The 16,842-nt window shown below is 39.5% G+C and overlaps 1 protein-coding gene across 1 annotated transcript in view; it reads right to left on the reverse strand.

Moving 5' to 3' along the window:
* Positions 1–16,602, reverse strand: part of cfap299 (cilia and flagella associated protein 299) — a 73,920-nt gene extending 57,318 nt beyond the window's left edge. The window contains exons 1-3 of the mRNA XM_007547510.2: positions 16,319–16,602; positions 14,516–14,658; positions 932–1,022 (exon numbers count right to left, since the gene is read on the reverse strand). Of these exons, the coding sequence (XP_007547572.2) occupies positions 932–1,022; positions 14,516–14,658; positions 16,319–16,534 (450 nt within the window). The 5' untranslated portion in view covers positions 16,535–16,602. The remainder of the gene's footprint in view (positions 1–931; positions 1,023–14,515; positions 14,659–16,318) is intronic.
* Positions 16,603–16,842: the final 240 nt, after the last annotated feature.

The raw sequence follows: 16,842 nt of genomic DNA on the forward strand, positions 1-16,842 counted from the left end.
GATTCACATATTTGCTTTTTTTTTTCCAGAAAGCATATATAAAAATTTTAAACGAAAATGCAGGTTGGAAAGCTGAAAACAACTCAGTAATGCTACTTGACACGCTATTGGTTGGTGTTTGCAAAGCAGCCAATCCAGAAGTGCCATTTTTTTCCTTATTGCTGATTGGTTGTGAGAACAGAGATTAAGAAGACTGTGAATGTTAGCTTCTGTGGTAGAACCAAGACTGTTTCCACTGTACGTATTAATTCATGCTAATGTATATTTGGTGTTTGACACAGAAAGTTTCCAGCATTTTTAAAGGCCGCCTCAGCGTTTGTGGATTCATCTATGGCTGTGGGTCCTAAACCGCCACGAATACCAAGAGTCTGCTGTGGAATCGAGGCGCTTATTACATGTTCAGGGTGAAATTTGAGGGTTTTATTCTGTGCAATCTGTTCAACATTTCATAATATTTTGTAAAAAAAACACAGAATTTGCTTTTTAGACACAGTTTTCCAATATTTATAAGGAAGATAAAGTTGAAAAGGAGATAAAAAGAAGTTTTAAAACCTTATTTAACACCTTTAAAGGTGTTTGAACGGTAACTCTAATCAAGTGATCTGGACTAAAATCATATAGACCATACAGAGGAATGATGAAATTCCTTAAATCTGAAATATTATGTGAGGATTAGGATGAGGCCCCTTTAATATTTATCACTGTGGTTTAATCTAAGAACAAGGTGGTTTTAGTGAGGGGGTCTGATGGTTGGGAAAGGGGGCTGCCAGCTGGCTTTGCTGGTATTTGGGGAGGGACTGGAACTGGGAGGAGGGTCATTTTCACTCAGCTTGACACAATATGGATTTTGTTTCCATCCTAATGGAATTGCAGAAATATTTGAGGGGAATCCCATTACGTAGCAATTGGAGTGCTGTAATAATGTACTCACAGTCATTTTCCCACTGCGGTTGGCCTCTTCTCGCTCTGCCAGGGCCTTCAGGAAGTTATCCTTGAGCTCCTTTCCTGCACTTGCCAGTGTCCTGGAAAAGACAACACTCAAACGCTTGAAATGTTTCTCTAAACCTGAAAAAAGTCACATGAAGGCTTAGAGGTTCTTTATTTATGTGATGATTTTACATGCTAAACCCCTCAGAGTGCTATGCTCCGATTCTGCTCCAACTTTATTAATTAACTAAAAAAAAACTCAATGAATAGAAATAAATCTGTCCCTTTAAATGTTGGAAGTGACCGTAATTTTTCCAGACTGGCTTTAACACAATATTACATGCATTTTAACAAGGAGCTGTTAAACTATGAACACTAAAGGTTTTCCTCGTTATCATAATTTTCTTCATAGGAAACATAAATCTGCAACTATAAACCACACGACTCCGTGACTGCTTTCTCCTCCCAGCTTCAAGCTGTCTCCATAGAAACAAGGATTTTGGCGCACACGAATGGATCCGCACCTGAAAAAACACTGGCACTTATATTTGAACAGTTCACAGTGCAGTACGAGCAACAGAAGTCTGGCGCGCCGCCACGGCGGACAGCACACAACATTCATCAGATCCACAGCAAGCGGACGTCTTAACGCCTGCAAACGGGCCGCTGGAGGCGGCTCACGATGAGGGAGAAGATCTACAAGGGAAAAGATGATTACCTATCAGTTGGTGGTTTTTAATCAGTACAGTAAACTAAATCAGAACAGTGATGCGTACATGTGTCATTTGTCTGTTTCACTATTTTACAACTTTGGGAATTTAAGCAGATATTGACTGTGGTTTTAGAAAAAACCCAAATTAAGACCTTTTTATAACATTATCCATTAAGATGCATGTACACATAAAACCCCCACCTACTTTTTAATACTTTGCTTCAGAGCTAAAGTACTTTTATCATGCTTTAAAAAGTTCATCGTTCTTTAAGAGTCTGTAACGTTTGTAACAAAAGAGCCATTTTTCCCTCAGTTCAGACACATAAAATTCATTTGGAGCCACAAATGTTTCACAGTAACTTATAATTTTTAATAAATATCACTATAGCAAATGTGATATTTTAAAAGAATCACAATTTTGTTCTTATTATTATGATTTTGGGCTTTTAAAAAAGAAAAAGATTTAGCAAAAAGAGGATGGAAGCTGTCTTTGCAACTTTGTGACAAGAAAATAGATCTAAATAAAATTTAGTGGTACTTGTAATTTCATTCTGTTGTGGAAATTCAATTACATTTTAAAATAGTTGTTGGCTTTTGTGTGTGTGTGTGTGTGTGCGTGTGTGTGTGTGTGTCATTTGGAGCCATTTTGGAATATCCAAAAGCCACAGGCTGATTTAACGACTTCAACTCACATTTTTAACTAATTTCAGTCCATCTTCTGACCGCGACATGGTTTTTAAAAAATGAAAAGATGGAAATAAATTGCTATTTTTAAATAAAATAAAAGCCCAAAGAAAAACTTTAAAGACCTTTTAGCAATGCATTTTCATCATGAACTCCAATTCTTTGAGGTAACCATCCCTCCCAAAATGTCAACATTACATCTGATTAATTAATAACATTAGTTCCAGTCACAATAAATAAGTTGGAAGGATGGAGAGATGACTTTAAACCCAATTTACCCTGTAGTATAAATAATATTTGACTCAACTATGTATAAATATTTTAAATATTTGAGTCCTCGTACTGCCTGTGAAACATATTAGCTCCATTAATAATCGCCACCTTATTGTGCATCCAGTCTTTACAGTTCTGTATCTGCAGTGCAATGGAAACTCAGTGTGTGAAGTCTAAGTGCATTTTCCTAAATTATGTTTGTCCAAAAATCAGACAAGTTGACATTTTATTTCCAATTTCATAGTGAATTCCACAAGTGCCACATCAAGCACAGACAAACAGCCAAATGTTTATTTTAGCCTGGATTAGCATCACAGTAAAGAAACGGAGTCGCTACGTTTCCCAGAATTTGTAAGAGGATTGTAACTCGCGCTTTAGGTTTGGCCTGTGCCTCGTTGTGAAAGTGTTAGAGGAATCACACGGTGGTAAAAGTGCAGAGACGGCACATATTTGGAGGCTAAAACCTCACTCCATCTTCTGAGTGAGTGAAGGATTGCTGCTGGGTCACGGGGGCCGAGGCCCCAAAGTAAACACAGGTGTTGAGGAGCCAAGGAACCGGGGTTACCCCGTCCAGTAGCACGAGCAACACACAGTCACAGAGAGCGAACGATTCGCCGCCGTAAACATGTGGAGATTTCCGTCAGTTAACTAATTTCTTATCAAGCCTCATTTAGGAGGGATAACAAGGAAGTTACGATGAAATGATGGTTATTAGTTCCTAATGACTCGGCATTAAGGAGCCCGGCCTTCTAAGCGTCTTGTTTTAGGATTGTGGTGAGACAGGTGGGCAACATCATTAGGGAAAATGAGGAGAAAATGAGGAGGGAGTTGAACAGCCGTCATCTGGCCTGGTGGAAACAACTCGTACGTCTGTCCTGTAAGAGAAACGTTTCTACGTACCAGAAGGTGAAACTACCTGTTGTCATGTTGTTGGTTCAGAACATCCATCTGGTTTCACAAGGATCCAGGAAATACAGAAAATTCAAAATGCTTGAACACAAAAGACGTGAATGTAGGTAGAAGCTGTTTAAATTCCCATTCTGAAAGCCTTCCTCAGTTCTCATCATAGACTGGGATCCCCAATTATTTATTTATTTTAGATTGTCAGAATAATGAGAACTTTTTGTGTATGAATATATATGTATTATTTTTATTCATGTATTCATAAGAGACTGGGTGTTCAAACAAATACTGAAACAATTAGATATGATTTTAACACATTTAATTTAAAGACAAAGATGGAAGTAGAAACATGTCAGGTACGGCTGAAAAAATAAAAATAACCGTTTCTAATAAAAAAGTCTTTAATAATTTATCAAAGAGAAACACATTGAATTTTATTTTAATTTAGGTTTTGAATAATAATTCACACATTTAATCATTTTGTGTATTTAATCAAACATTTATAGAAACATGGCTGCATTTTTTAGATTACAGTTTTATTTACTCAATCCCATGTATAAAGACGTATTTGATACATTAATTATTACATTATTTAAAAATGTATAGGCCAGAATGGCATTGGACAGCAATGCATCTCTCCACTTTATGTATATAAATGTAAACGTCTAAACCGCAAAAAGCTAAAACAAAAAAAGTAGCCAATAAGTCTGATGTTTTCTTGGCGCTCCATACTGTGTGTGTTACAGATGAAGTTTATGTAATGCTTTGTGCGCCTCTGTTGGGGGTGACCAGCTGTGGGTGCTTTGCAGCTGTTTACATGCGTATAAACACTCCAGTCCACTTCGTTCCAAATCCCTGAGGCCTTTTTCCTGAGCCTGAAGTGAAGTTTTTAAACTATTTACTCTCTCCAATAATTACACCAACAGTTTTGTGTTTACATACTTTAAAACACTTTTGCTTGGTTCATTCTGTGAGTATACGTGTGTGGAAAAACTGCAGTATTCCCTGCACAGGAGAAATCAGTAGCATAATAACATATAGCTGGTAATCGAGCAGAAGACAACTGAAAGTTACTGAAGAGAGAAGATGCTACATTTAAGTCACCTGAACTCTGGCTTTGGCACAACGTCGTCACAAAGCAAAAGTAGTGAACGCTACCGCTACAGGGAATGGCGAGGAGGAGGAAGTCGGGAGAAATGCTTCTAAGTGAAGACATAACAAACCGGCATGTCGGCTTTTGGCCCCTGAAGGAAGCTTTAAGCTAACGCCGTACATACAATGAACAGAAGCTAAATTACTCAGATTTGTAATCAAATCCCCGTATTTCGGACCACACACCCCTCCTCTAAAATTACTCTTAACTGCCTGATTTTACAGTTTAAACACCAAATATATCTTACAATGCATTAATAAGCAGAGCAGGAACCGCCTTAGCAGAAGCTAACATTTACAGTCTCCGTTTTCTCCGCTCTTAGGGCTTCAGCTAATCAGCACCAAAGGAAATGAACGGCGCTCCTGGACTGGCTGTGCTGCAGCCAGTCACTGATAGTAAAACTGATTGTTTTGGGTTTCCTGTGTATTTATGGCACAATGCATAATTATAGCAACACTTATAACTGTTTATTTCCTGTTTCAGAGCCACAAGCACATCCCATTAATGATCTCTGAGGACTGGAACCACACTTCCAGTTTCTGATCAGTTTGTAAACTGTTGGGTGTTTGAATGAAGTTTTAACTAGTTTGATGAGTTTGCATCTTTTTCTTCTATTATTTATACTTCAAAAGTAAGAGTTTCCTTCTGGGGATAAAGTATTCAAACAAAGCTTTGCCTGTTCCATCTTCCTCAGACCCTCATAAGTGCCTGCAGTAATTTTTTAGTACTGTTTACACTCCAATCTGTCACCCTGTAACATTTATTCACCTAAGTGTCGGTGACCAACAGCAGGGCTGGCTTTTCATCTTTCTACCAACGTCAACGACAAATCCTCTGAGGAGGAACACCTACAACAGGGAACGCTGAGGAAATCTGATATTGCACAGCATGTTGCAACACTGCAATCCCATCTAACCTGACAGCCAAATTTGATCTGCGCTCATTTTCCCCCCTGTATCACACATGTGATTATTCGCAACAGCAAATAGCTCCCAGTTTAATTAATCGAATGCCATTAAAAGGTTCTTTGAGGGAAGACGGGCTGACATTCCTCTTTAATTCGTAGCTCTCTTTCTGCAAATAAATGTTTTCTGTGAGGGTTTCATGTCATGACGGGGAACAGATGTTACACTTTGCAAAAATCTCTTATTCTGCCCTGCAGATTAAAAGACTGAAGCCTTCTTTCTCCTGCAGCTTCGACAATGCAGCTCTTAGGAAAACAGCGATTTCTTAAGAATTTTTTCATTTTCCTTGGAGTGCTTGGGAAAGAGAACCTTCTGAAAAATATTATTTTGGGCTGGTGGATGTCAAGGGAAATTCCACACAGCATGACAATTTACTTTATTTCGAGCTCTTTATGAAGTCCTCTGTCACCTCTGATTACAATGAACTGAACGTATCAGTTACACACACGCTAACACAGGATATTCTACCTGAGCTTTCCTCGAGCTCTGCGGCCACCTTGGCTTTTGGGGTAGCGGAGGTGGCACGTCCTGCACTGCCGGCTTTAGGCGCTGGTTTTCAGTAGGGACCAAAGAAATGATTGTCTTTCTTGTGACAAAGAGCAGAACACTGCAAAAATGCAAAGTTCTAGAATGTATATCAATCTAGTTTCTACTGCAAATATCTTAGAACACTTAAAATAAGACACAACTGACATACAACTAACTTTTCAGCAAGATATAGAGGCTTGTTTCAAGTCAACATTCCATGATATTTACAAAAATGTTACAAGTGAAAATAACGTCAGTGGAACTAGTTTGTTTTTTATTCAGAATTAAGAAATTATTGACTTAAAACAAATTAATATATCCTCCTGGAGCCTCACCTGTAAGACAGTCAGAGGTTGACAGATATTGTACTCGACTAAGAGCAGCAGTATTTCATTTTTCCCCAAGTAAAAGTAAAAGGAACCATTTAATAAATTAAGTGCAAACAAATATTTAGTAAAAAGTTTACGCAAGTACTGAGAACAGATCAAATTATCAATCACTTAAAATTTAAAAATTACATCATCAGATGAACCAATATATAAAGTTAAGTGGAAATTTTGGTTTATTAAGGATCAAAATGGACAAGGAACAAAAAATAACAAAATCAGCCAAATGAAAAATGTTCTAAAACAGTTTCTTTCAATAAAAAACGGATGAAACTTAAACAAAAACTGCAGGTCTGAGTCTGGTGAAGTTTTGGTTAAAACATGTTTTTTTTCAGTCAGTGGGTCGAGAATCCAGAAACTTTACTCAGGAGTAGAAATACTTCATAATAAAATTACTCAAGTAAAAGTTAAAGCATAGTAAAAGTAAATTTTTCCAAAAAAGTTATTCAAGTAAATGTAGAGTAAATGTAACTGAAGACAAGTTTTATCTTATTTCCAGTGTACTAAGATATTCACACTAGAAACTAGACCAAAACTACTTGATGTCGTGTTTTTCCACCTAATTTTTACGATGCTGTTGAGGACAGAAACAGAAAAATGTCCACTCAACTAGGAGTAACTTTAAAAGAAAATTAGGCTAAATGCGAGTCCTAAAATTAGAGAACGGGTTCTTGTGTGAGAACGCCTGTCTGTTGAGCACATGTCAGCATTGTGGTTTCTTCCTCATCAGTTTATTAGCTTACATTGTAATCCAAAGCAGCTCATATGAAATCATTTAAGCGTATTTTTCAAGCCATTTCAGCTGCTGATTAGAGAAGAATTTCACCCGAGGAACAACATTGTTACAGGTCCGTTTCTTAGCTCCTGTTATACACGGGCGCAGCTGTTCAGCAGGCTCAATTCAGCCTCGTTGCCCAAAACCACAAGCATAGATTCCAAAAAAATTAAAACAATTAGTCATTAAAAGACCTTGGGCAGCAGAACCTGCTCCTGGAGGCTGTCACAAGCATCCCGACTCTACAGCGTGGACAAGAGCAAATATGAAGCTGACAGTTCTGCCTGCTAGCTTCATAGAAAGGCTAAAAATGTTAGAGGCTGAAGCTAAAACAATGTCGGAATGTCAAAGCCTCAGAGGCTTGCTTTAAATAAAAGTGCTGAGTTGGTAAAGAACATTAATGTGCCTTGCAGAAACTCCTTTGTGCTTCCAAAATGTTGATGCGTCTTGAGCACTTGCACATAACAACCACAAAATCTAATCGATTATAGTTTGCACTCATGCTTAGTCCCCTCAATATTTACAGATAGTCCTTTCCATCTGACTGAGCTTGAGCTGTTTTCAAAAGGAGAGCGAGCAAAAAGTGATTCTACAAAGTGTTCGCTCAGGGAACTGAATCCCAATGAACCCAATGCTTTTCTGATTTTTATATGAGAGAAAGTTTAAAAAGTTATTATTTTCCTTCCCCTTCATAATCACACACATGGTTGACGTAGGACTATAATTGGTGTTGGCATAAAATTCCTGATGAAATACACTGAAGTTTGAAAGATTGGGGAAAAGTTTGAGGGGCTACATACTTTTGCAAAGCATTAATTAAGAGACGTTGAAACAAAAGAAAGATTTCTAACAAAATATCAGCTCCAATCTAAATATGGTTCAGACTAAACTAGAGCCTGGATATTTAATGTTTCCTTATATTTCATAATGCATTCAAATCAATTTTATTGGTCAAGATTGTGTACAGAAACAAGGAATTTGAGTTGGTTTCACAGCACACAGATATAAAGTTAAACTTTAGGAGAAATAAAAATATATAAAGGAACATAATCTACATTTATTTGTACCAATTTTTTAAGAAGAAATAAATATGCAGATATGCTTATATAGTTTCACAGCAGAGTAGCTGATCACTCATCAGAGAGAAAGTCTGGGGAAGAAATTATCTTTAGCACCAGTCTGGTAAAAGTGTAAAGAGTTTGTGTCCAGGATGTGTGGGGTCTGCAGAGATGTCAGCTGCCCTTTTTTAGACACTAGACTTGTACAAGTCCTGGATGGAGGAAAAATCCAGGACATAGTTCTTCTCTGCGGACATAATTTTTCGTTTTATCACCCCTCTATAATTATTTAACCTGCTGTTTTCTGAGTGGCACTTTGGGATTTTGCTAAATAAATCGCTCGGATGTTTCTTTGTTGATCTAAAACATGAAGAGGAGTTCAAAGCTGAGCTTTATTTCATTCTGTATTGGCAAAATACACGGTGATTATGACTAAAGATCAAAGTTTTTTTTGTATAAAATGCAGTAGCTGCAGGTCAAATCCACATTAATGGCAGCTGGAAATGTTCACACGATGCACAGTCGAATATGAAATGCACAACAGACCACATTAAGTAAAACCTTTCAGTCAGATTTGTTTGAAAGCTCCAGAAACAACAAGCAAGCAGTGATTCAGTATTACTTAGTCAAAAACAGTTGTTATTTTTCTGGCGGTCTACATGCGGCCTACAAGCAATGACAGATGGTTCCTTAAACAAGTCATTAAGATGAAATGCGTCTAAAATGTGGAAACATCCAATTTGTTATTTATTATCTGTTTGCACCCACTTATTGCTGGGCTGTATTTATATGCGTGTGCTGCATGGAAGGATGTGGTCGTGAGCTGAAGCCTGGCAGGATGTGTATTTCTGAGCAGCGCTTGCAGGGGAGAGGGATCCAGATTTACACAGCCGTCCAAAATCACAGAGTGCAAGGGAGGCAACTGGCCTGACAGCACGTGTAACAGAGACTGCACAACCTGGTTGCCCAAGGGCCCTCGCCGGCGTAGCAGCCATTGAGGGTGGCGGGGGATCTGGCTTGCAAAAAAAAAAAAAAAAGCCAGCTCGGGATCGGCTTCGTGAGGTTTCTCATGTCAGTCACATCCACAATCTTATTTTTGCTTCGCATCTGGAGGTTGGTTCGGCAGAGAAATGCATTCACTGTGTGCGCTTGTGGCACCGGTTTTCCTTGGCACCACAAGTGATAGCTTCGCTTTTAATATAGAGAGCCGCGAGGCGGAGAATTCTTGAGGCGGACTGTAAAAACGTAACTGCACAATGGACAATGAGCGTGACTGTGGCCGGGAACGGTGGGGAGTTCGCAGGGAGCCTCATGAAAGCCACGCAGGAGCGACGTGAGCGCGCCAGGTCGCTGCTTGTGCCGACACGGACTTCTGGGCAGAGCCAGAGCGCAGAGGAAACAGAGGCCTCTCTTCTGCTCTGCAACGACTCTCTGGTCCTCTTGTTCCTGGTTGAGACAAAACTGAAGACTTCAAATTCAAAGTCCTTACATGAAGCTAACTACGCTGAGGTCCTCTGAGAAAACAGAATCAGCCCTAGATGGTGGTTAACTAACTCAGTTTGTTTCCATCAGGTGTATTTATTTTCTTAATTCCAATTTGCACAGTATTAAGATCAATGGAAATGCAGGTAATGTGACTGACAGGTGCACTGTGCTTCACTGAGAGTCACTGCTGCTAAAGCTGCTAAAGCTGCTAGCCTCTAGTGTTTCCATGAATGTCAGATAAAATAAGTTCTGTGTTCTGAAGTTCTGGAACCAGATACTTCATCCACCTGAGATTGGAGCCAAACCTGAAGCCAGCACTTCTTAAACAATCCCCTCATTCTGACAACTCCCTACCCAAACAACCACACAACTGACTAAGCGTCCCATTCATCCAAGTTTCCGTTTTCAATCGTGTATTAGATTTCACTTATGTTTGATGAGAGCACCGGCTCTTTTGTTTGTTCTTCTTGTGGTGTGCTGCTCGCGCCCCTCCACCCCCTTTTCCTCTTTCCTCCCTTCCTCGCCTCCCTTTCACAGCCGAGCTGTCAGGAGGAGCATGTTGTTGTTAAAAATGAGACAGGGCAACAACGGGGCAACATCTGATTAGCATTCAGCACACCATCTCCACTCCCCGAGGTATTTTATTACCACAGGTGCAGGGGCATTCACTGATCAGATGCACGCTATAGGCGAGGTTAGCCCTTAATTGAAAACAGCTCTATTTATACACCTGCAGGCACTAAAGGTCTCCGAGAAAGCACAGGGAGGCTGAAAAGAAGAGAAAGGAAGGGGGGAAACACAGAACAGTGACAGAGCTGTGAAAAAAACCTGTGCCTTGGGAGGAATAGTTTAAGGCCCACAGGGAAGGAAATGGCATTCTCAAAACAGTATGCTGCCTAGCGCAAAGAAGACGATATGCATGCAGGTGCAAAAGTCTGCAGAGAGGAATATTGCTTCATAACAAAGACTGCAACAGGCAGAAACACAGAACTGAATGTTTTCTTTTACTGAATATGAAACAGCATCGCTGTAGAGTTTGAAGGCTCTGATCTGGCATTGTCCCGGTTACCTTCAGTCACACTGCAGAGGCAATGCTTCAGTGTTTTCAAACTGCGACTATAACAAGAAGTGAAGGGGTCCAATCAGAAAACCACAAAGGGAGGAGAAATCTGCACTGAGACACCCAGAAACATGGCACCGTTACGGTTAACAAATTCTCTGTCAAAGTCTTTTGCAAGATCCAATATCCAAAGATGGGAAAGTAATGAAAGACGATCAGTTTATAGGCCTTTTCCATGTGGATCTGTAGCAAAACTGAGATTTTTCATTTTGTTTGCACCTCCTGTTCACACGCAAGGGTGAGAAACCTTTTAAAAAAGTTGCAACAATGTGAAGAGACTTTAAGACACTATTTGTCATGTAGATGCAAAAAGTCTGCCATTGCTTGAAAAAATGGCAGATTTTCAAGAATGAATATATTAAGATGGTGATAAAATCAACCGAAAACTAAAACAAATCTGTCGGAAGACAAAATACTAATCATTTGTGTAAGAATATCTAATATTCTTACACACATCTTAACTTTGCAATATTTCCCAGACTCAACAGATTTATCTCTGAACTTTGGCTAGGCCATTCTCAAACTTAATTTCTTTTTTTGGATGCATGTTTGGACTCACTGAGAAAAATCCGTCTTCATCTTCATCTTTCTAAAAAAACTTTGTTCAGTTTAAATAGTTTTCTGATTGTCAACGCACAGCAGTAAAATACCAACAAAAAGATCTCACTTCATGCAGTTTGTTCAGTCCTGTAAAACATCCAATGATGCCGTTTTTTCCAATAGGGCTGTCAGGTTTTGTTCAGACTTGAACCGTCTATTCTAAAATAAAAATTTCTGAGCTGAAATGACTCATTAAAATTCACAATTTAAAGTGTGTAAAGCTTCAGTGGGCCTTCAAATTACACTGGAATATTAGGAATGTCATTTCAAACAGCTTTAATCTGAAATTTTGAAAAAAGTAGCAGTTCTGCTTGTGAGCCCTTAATACAACAGAGTCAGTGCAAAGTTCTTCAACATATCTTAGTGTGGTCTCTTGTATATTTCACATTTGATTGTACATTGTGTGAACAATAATCTTGGAAAATTTGTGATTTAGAAAAAATCTATCCTTATTGTTTCCAAGTTGGATATTTTTACAAGTTTACAACTTCTGTCCAGAGAGTTAAATAGCAGGGAAGCAGAAAATGTTGCATGACTGGTTTCAGATTATTATTTTTTTTTTAGTTAAAATGCTGTTTTAAATCTGACACTTTCAGTTTGATGTTCAGAAGGAAAATTTCTCAATTTTTTGAAGAAACCAGGTTTTCAAAAAGCAACACTTCTACTTGTGAGCCCCAAATGGATTACTGATTACTGGCAAAGTTCTGTATGCACAACAAATATATAAATGAATTCAAAAACTTTAATACTTTCTGGAAAAATGAGTCTTCTTATCATTATATGATTCACCAGTTTGAAGCTTCACAGAAAGAAAAGCCAACTTCCTCTTTTCCTTTCCTCCCATGTAACTTCCTGTAAACGTCTAAAATGTCTGCAAAGATTTTTAGTGTAATATTCTGTTAAAACTCGCAACTGTTGACAGGAAATCTGTTTTACTGCATTCCAAGCTGCGTTAGGACCTCACAAACACGATCTGGGCCTTTCAAAGGAGCCGCATGGATGTAGATCTTGGAGCGCGAGCAAACTGCTGTGTGTATACAACATCCCAATGTTCCCGCACAACACTTCCCCGGATCCTGTTGGGACAAGATGAAAGGCTCTGAGCCCTAATATCACTGTAACTGCAGGTGTGGAGGCTCCCATTTCACCAGTGTCACTGATGTTCGCAGACGTTTCTGGGAGAAGGGCGGGGGACAGCGCTGAGACATCTGCACGTTTGGATAAGCATCTGAGGGTTCAATCAGATTCAGAACCTCGCAGGTAAATGTTTGGATACTCTGAAGCCCTGTGTGTGTGTGTGTGTGTGTGTGTGTGTGTGTGTGTGTAGGGGGGGAGTGTGGTGAGTGCTCTTAATTGTCTGTTCTGGCTTGTCATCAAAGGAGACATCACAACCACAAGTTTGTGTGGAAACTGAGAACAATATCTGTGTGATCACTTTCCTCTGAAGGGCAGTTTGTTGGAAACTCCGCTTAGCAGGAATGTGTTTTGGCCTGTTCGCGCTAATAACTTTTAGATGAATTTAGACACCGTGCTCCAATAAAAACCTTGTCTGCATGTGTAGGGGAGATGATAAAATGCTCCCCTTTGTCCTCTCTTCTATAAGGATTAAGAAAAAAGGAAATGAACAGAATTCAATGAACTTTGATCAGTTGTCAAAACTGGTCTCATAGACAGGAATCTTAGAATAAAAATCTGTCAAGACATTTTGCCATTAAATTTCACAGCTTTTATCTAATTTTCTTTTGTTAAAGGTTTTGTTGGCTCTAGTGGCCTTTATTTGAAAGTAGTTTGACAGGAAGGAGGGTAATGAGAGAGGGGGAAGACATGTGGCAAATGTCACCAGGCTGGGAATTGAACCTGTGACCACCACCATGAGGACCAAGGCCTCAATATGTGGGTTGTGCTTTGCCCCTGCGCCACCACAGCACCCCAGCTTTTATGTCATTTTCAAACACATCCGCTCCAGAAACTAGACAGGATGTACTATCTGCTGCTTCAGCTCATGTGAAATAATATAGAACTTTATTATAGATCTAAACTGGAAATCTGCCTGAACAAAGGGAGAACAGAAAAATGACCTGGAAGCATGAGATACCGGTTATAACCACAGTTTAAAGTGAAAAGACTAGCAAATCAGTCAATCAATCCATTCACCCATGGTGGATGGATGAATGGACCTGTCAAATGTCTCTGTAACATGTCTCTGTCAAATAATCATGTCGTTAGCAGAACTCTGGAGAACTTGACTGCAGAGGAAATTCAGTCATTTGAGTCTTCAAATCCAGGCTAAGGCCTCCATCTATCAATCAATCTGGACTGTGAACAGAATGGCATTTTGAAAATGCAAAGATGAGACCCTGATGTTTCCATACCAGACTTCTTCTACTCCACCTCAACATCTTGTGTTTTTGTCCTTGAACACCACAAACAGGAACAGAACCTAACATGCCCTGAACAAAACTCAGGCAGAGATCTCGCTTTGATATAACCAAGAAACCAGTTATATCATAAACTTCCAAGGCATCCCTGCATCTTCACCCACAATCTCTAGAGGCAAATTTGGAAGCCTTCTCTAGGTCTGGAAAAAAACCACAGCACAAACTGGAACGGTCAGTATGTGACCAAGAGTCGAGACTTGGTCCAGCTTCGAACAGTACTGTTTGTCTGACGTTGGCAGGTTTTTCTGTCATTTGAGTAAAATTGTATCATTTACCAACATACCAAAATCTCTCTGGGTGATTTTGTATTTCCCAACAAATTCTACAAATTTAAGTTTTACTAATACAACCTCAATATTTTACTGAGCAACTGTGTAAGAAGGACTTATGCTAAAAAAAACTTCTCTGACATAGAAGAAGAATTTGAGATATTGGTGAAATTGACAGGTGGTTCATGTGCATCCTGTTAGTCAATCAGATAGCACGCCTTGCCGAGAAGCCAACTCACACTGGGTGGCTCCTGCTGTAGAAAACGCTGCTCTGTTCAGTCTTTGCAGCCTTTGCAGCTGCTTTCCTCTCCTCGAATTCCTCCCTGCTCAGGATCATGCCCTTGTGGCTGTGCTCCACCAGCTCGCGGGCCAACTCCCTGCTCTGCAAGAGACAAGGAAAGGTGAGGAGTCAGGCAGCGAGAGACAGGAAGGCCTGCAGTTTGGGCTGGACATCGTCACGAATTGCCAATCTTGGATTTTTGGCACAGTTTTAGCCAATGTTTGGAATTTGTTTGTCATGCTGGTGTGTGGATTTAAGCTATTTCACCACCACACCCAAGTTATAAAGCACAAAACCTGCTATGCATCACCACAAGGTTTAATTTGTCTTTTTGTGTGTGTGTGTGTGTGTGTGTGTGTGTGTGTGTGTGATTTGATGCCTTTTCTCAGACTCATTCATGCTCTAAGTGTGCACGTGTTTCCGTGTGTGTGTGTGTGTGCAAGCGAGTGTGTTTCTGCGTGGATTTTTCTAATCACCGTTTGCAGACCCACCGTCATTGAAGCCAAGCCATAAAGTCATCATCTAAAAAGCTAATCTTGCCGTCAAATCCAGTGGCTTGTTAGATCAAAGCATCTGCCACATGTCCATTTACCCAAAACCCCAGCTGGGATCCGAGAGGAAAAGTTCTATTTTCCTCTAACTTTGATGTGGCGCACCAGAAATGAGTTTCAGACATGTGCCGCTCCTAAAATTGGCTTAAAAATCTGTGTCGTTATTCTGGGGCTCATTGACTCAGTCTATTTAAAAGCAGCAGAACCGTACCTGGACTAATACTCTGACTCTAGAACATGCCTTTTTAACTTCTTCAGTTCTCTGAGCATAAAGCATTCACTCTGACAAGATCTAAAGAGCGCAGTATGTGAACAAATAGGTTTATAATAAGCTGATTTATCAGAGGTCTGCCTTTCTGCAGAGGTTAGGTGACCTGTGACCTGGAGTCACAACACACGGTGGACTGAGTTGGATTGAGTGCAGCAGATTAGCAGGTCAGATATGAGTTGGTCTCTTCTCTTTGTGGACACAGGTGTTCAAACAAACTGACTGCTGAAGAAACTCCATATATCATTAGCAGGTGTGCCATCTGCTGGCCACAAGCAAAACTGTTCATTTTAATCCTTATAAGGTTTTCAACACACTGATAGATAGAATCATGTTGTTCCGTTTAATAAACTTTCATACAATGGACAGTTGAAACAGAAGAGCAGAAATTAACACAAATATGACCAGTTGGTGAGTTCATATAATTGGTTAGATCCAACTGAAGTTAAAAATTACAACCTGCTTGTTCACATGAAGGATTTACTCGACTCAAAATAACTGGCTGAACCTGTGTGTGGCTGCCATCTAGAGTGCGTTAGCAGTTACTGCAACAAAACTTTTAAACGTGAAAGTTATAACTACAAACTATTTTTCAAAAAAAAAATAATAAATGAAGCAGCGTTTTTGCTTCATTTATAAGTCAAATTTTTATTTCATACCTCACCAAGCAAATGATGCGAGCTTTTTGAACAGTAAGGCGAACGAATAATGAGGGAAAACATTAATAGCCTTATAAAGACATTTTTTTCCCCGACAATTGTCGGCTTGTCGCTCCTCCAACATTTGGTGTGAACTTTGCTCTTACAGTGATGCGTAACGTTAAAAACATGGCGAAATGAAAAGAAGGTAAATCTGAGAGAAAGAAAGAAATGCTTCCAACCGCGCAGTTACACATGGCATGGATATGAGTTTTAATTCCATATTCGGAGCCCGGGTTACTTACTTTTAAATAAAATAAATCCGTAGGAGTGATTTTAGAGTCCAGATAATCTTCATAGTCTTTAAAGTTAGTGAGGAAATCGTAAAAGCGCTCGGCTGTGTTAAGCTCCATCTTTTGTTTGAAAGTGCTGCCATAGCAACTTAGAGAAGCGGAAGTGATCTCAATTATGGTCTTAAGGTGCTCTACCACTATTAAAGGATAAAGGTTCACAGTTTCCATTCGACATGTACCTACAGAGTATGACCACTGACTATCTTTTTATCATAGAACCTGTTACCAGGTAGAATGCACTGAATAAGTGAAGAGTTAATGAGTTAGAAACAGTAAAACGTACCAGAAGTAAGAATTTGAGCCAGTTTGACAAGGGCTAAATTGTGTTGGCTGTATAACTATGTCAGCTCATCTCCAAAACTACAGCTCTTGTGAGGTGTGTCTGCTTGGCAGTGTCCACGGTCTATCAATTGTTTAAGAACAGAACAATGGAGAACCAGGAAAAGGGCCAGAGATGACCAAAACCTCAAATTGCT

This window comes from Poecilia formosa, unplaced genomic scaffold (assembly GCF_000485575.1).
Source record: "Poecilia formosa unplaced genomic scaffold, Poecilia_formosa-5.1.2 Scaffold20, whole genome shotgun sequence".
Taxonomy (NCBI): Eukaryota; Metazoa; Chordata; class Actinopteri; order Cyprinodontiformes; family Poeciliidae; genus Poecilia; species Poecilia formosa.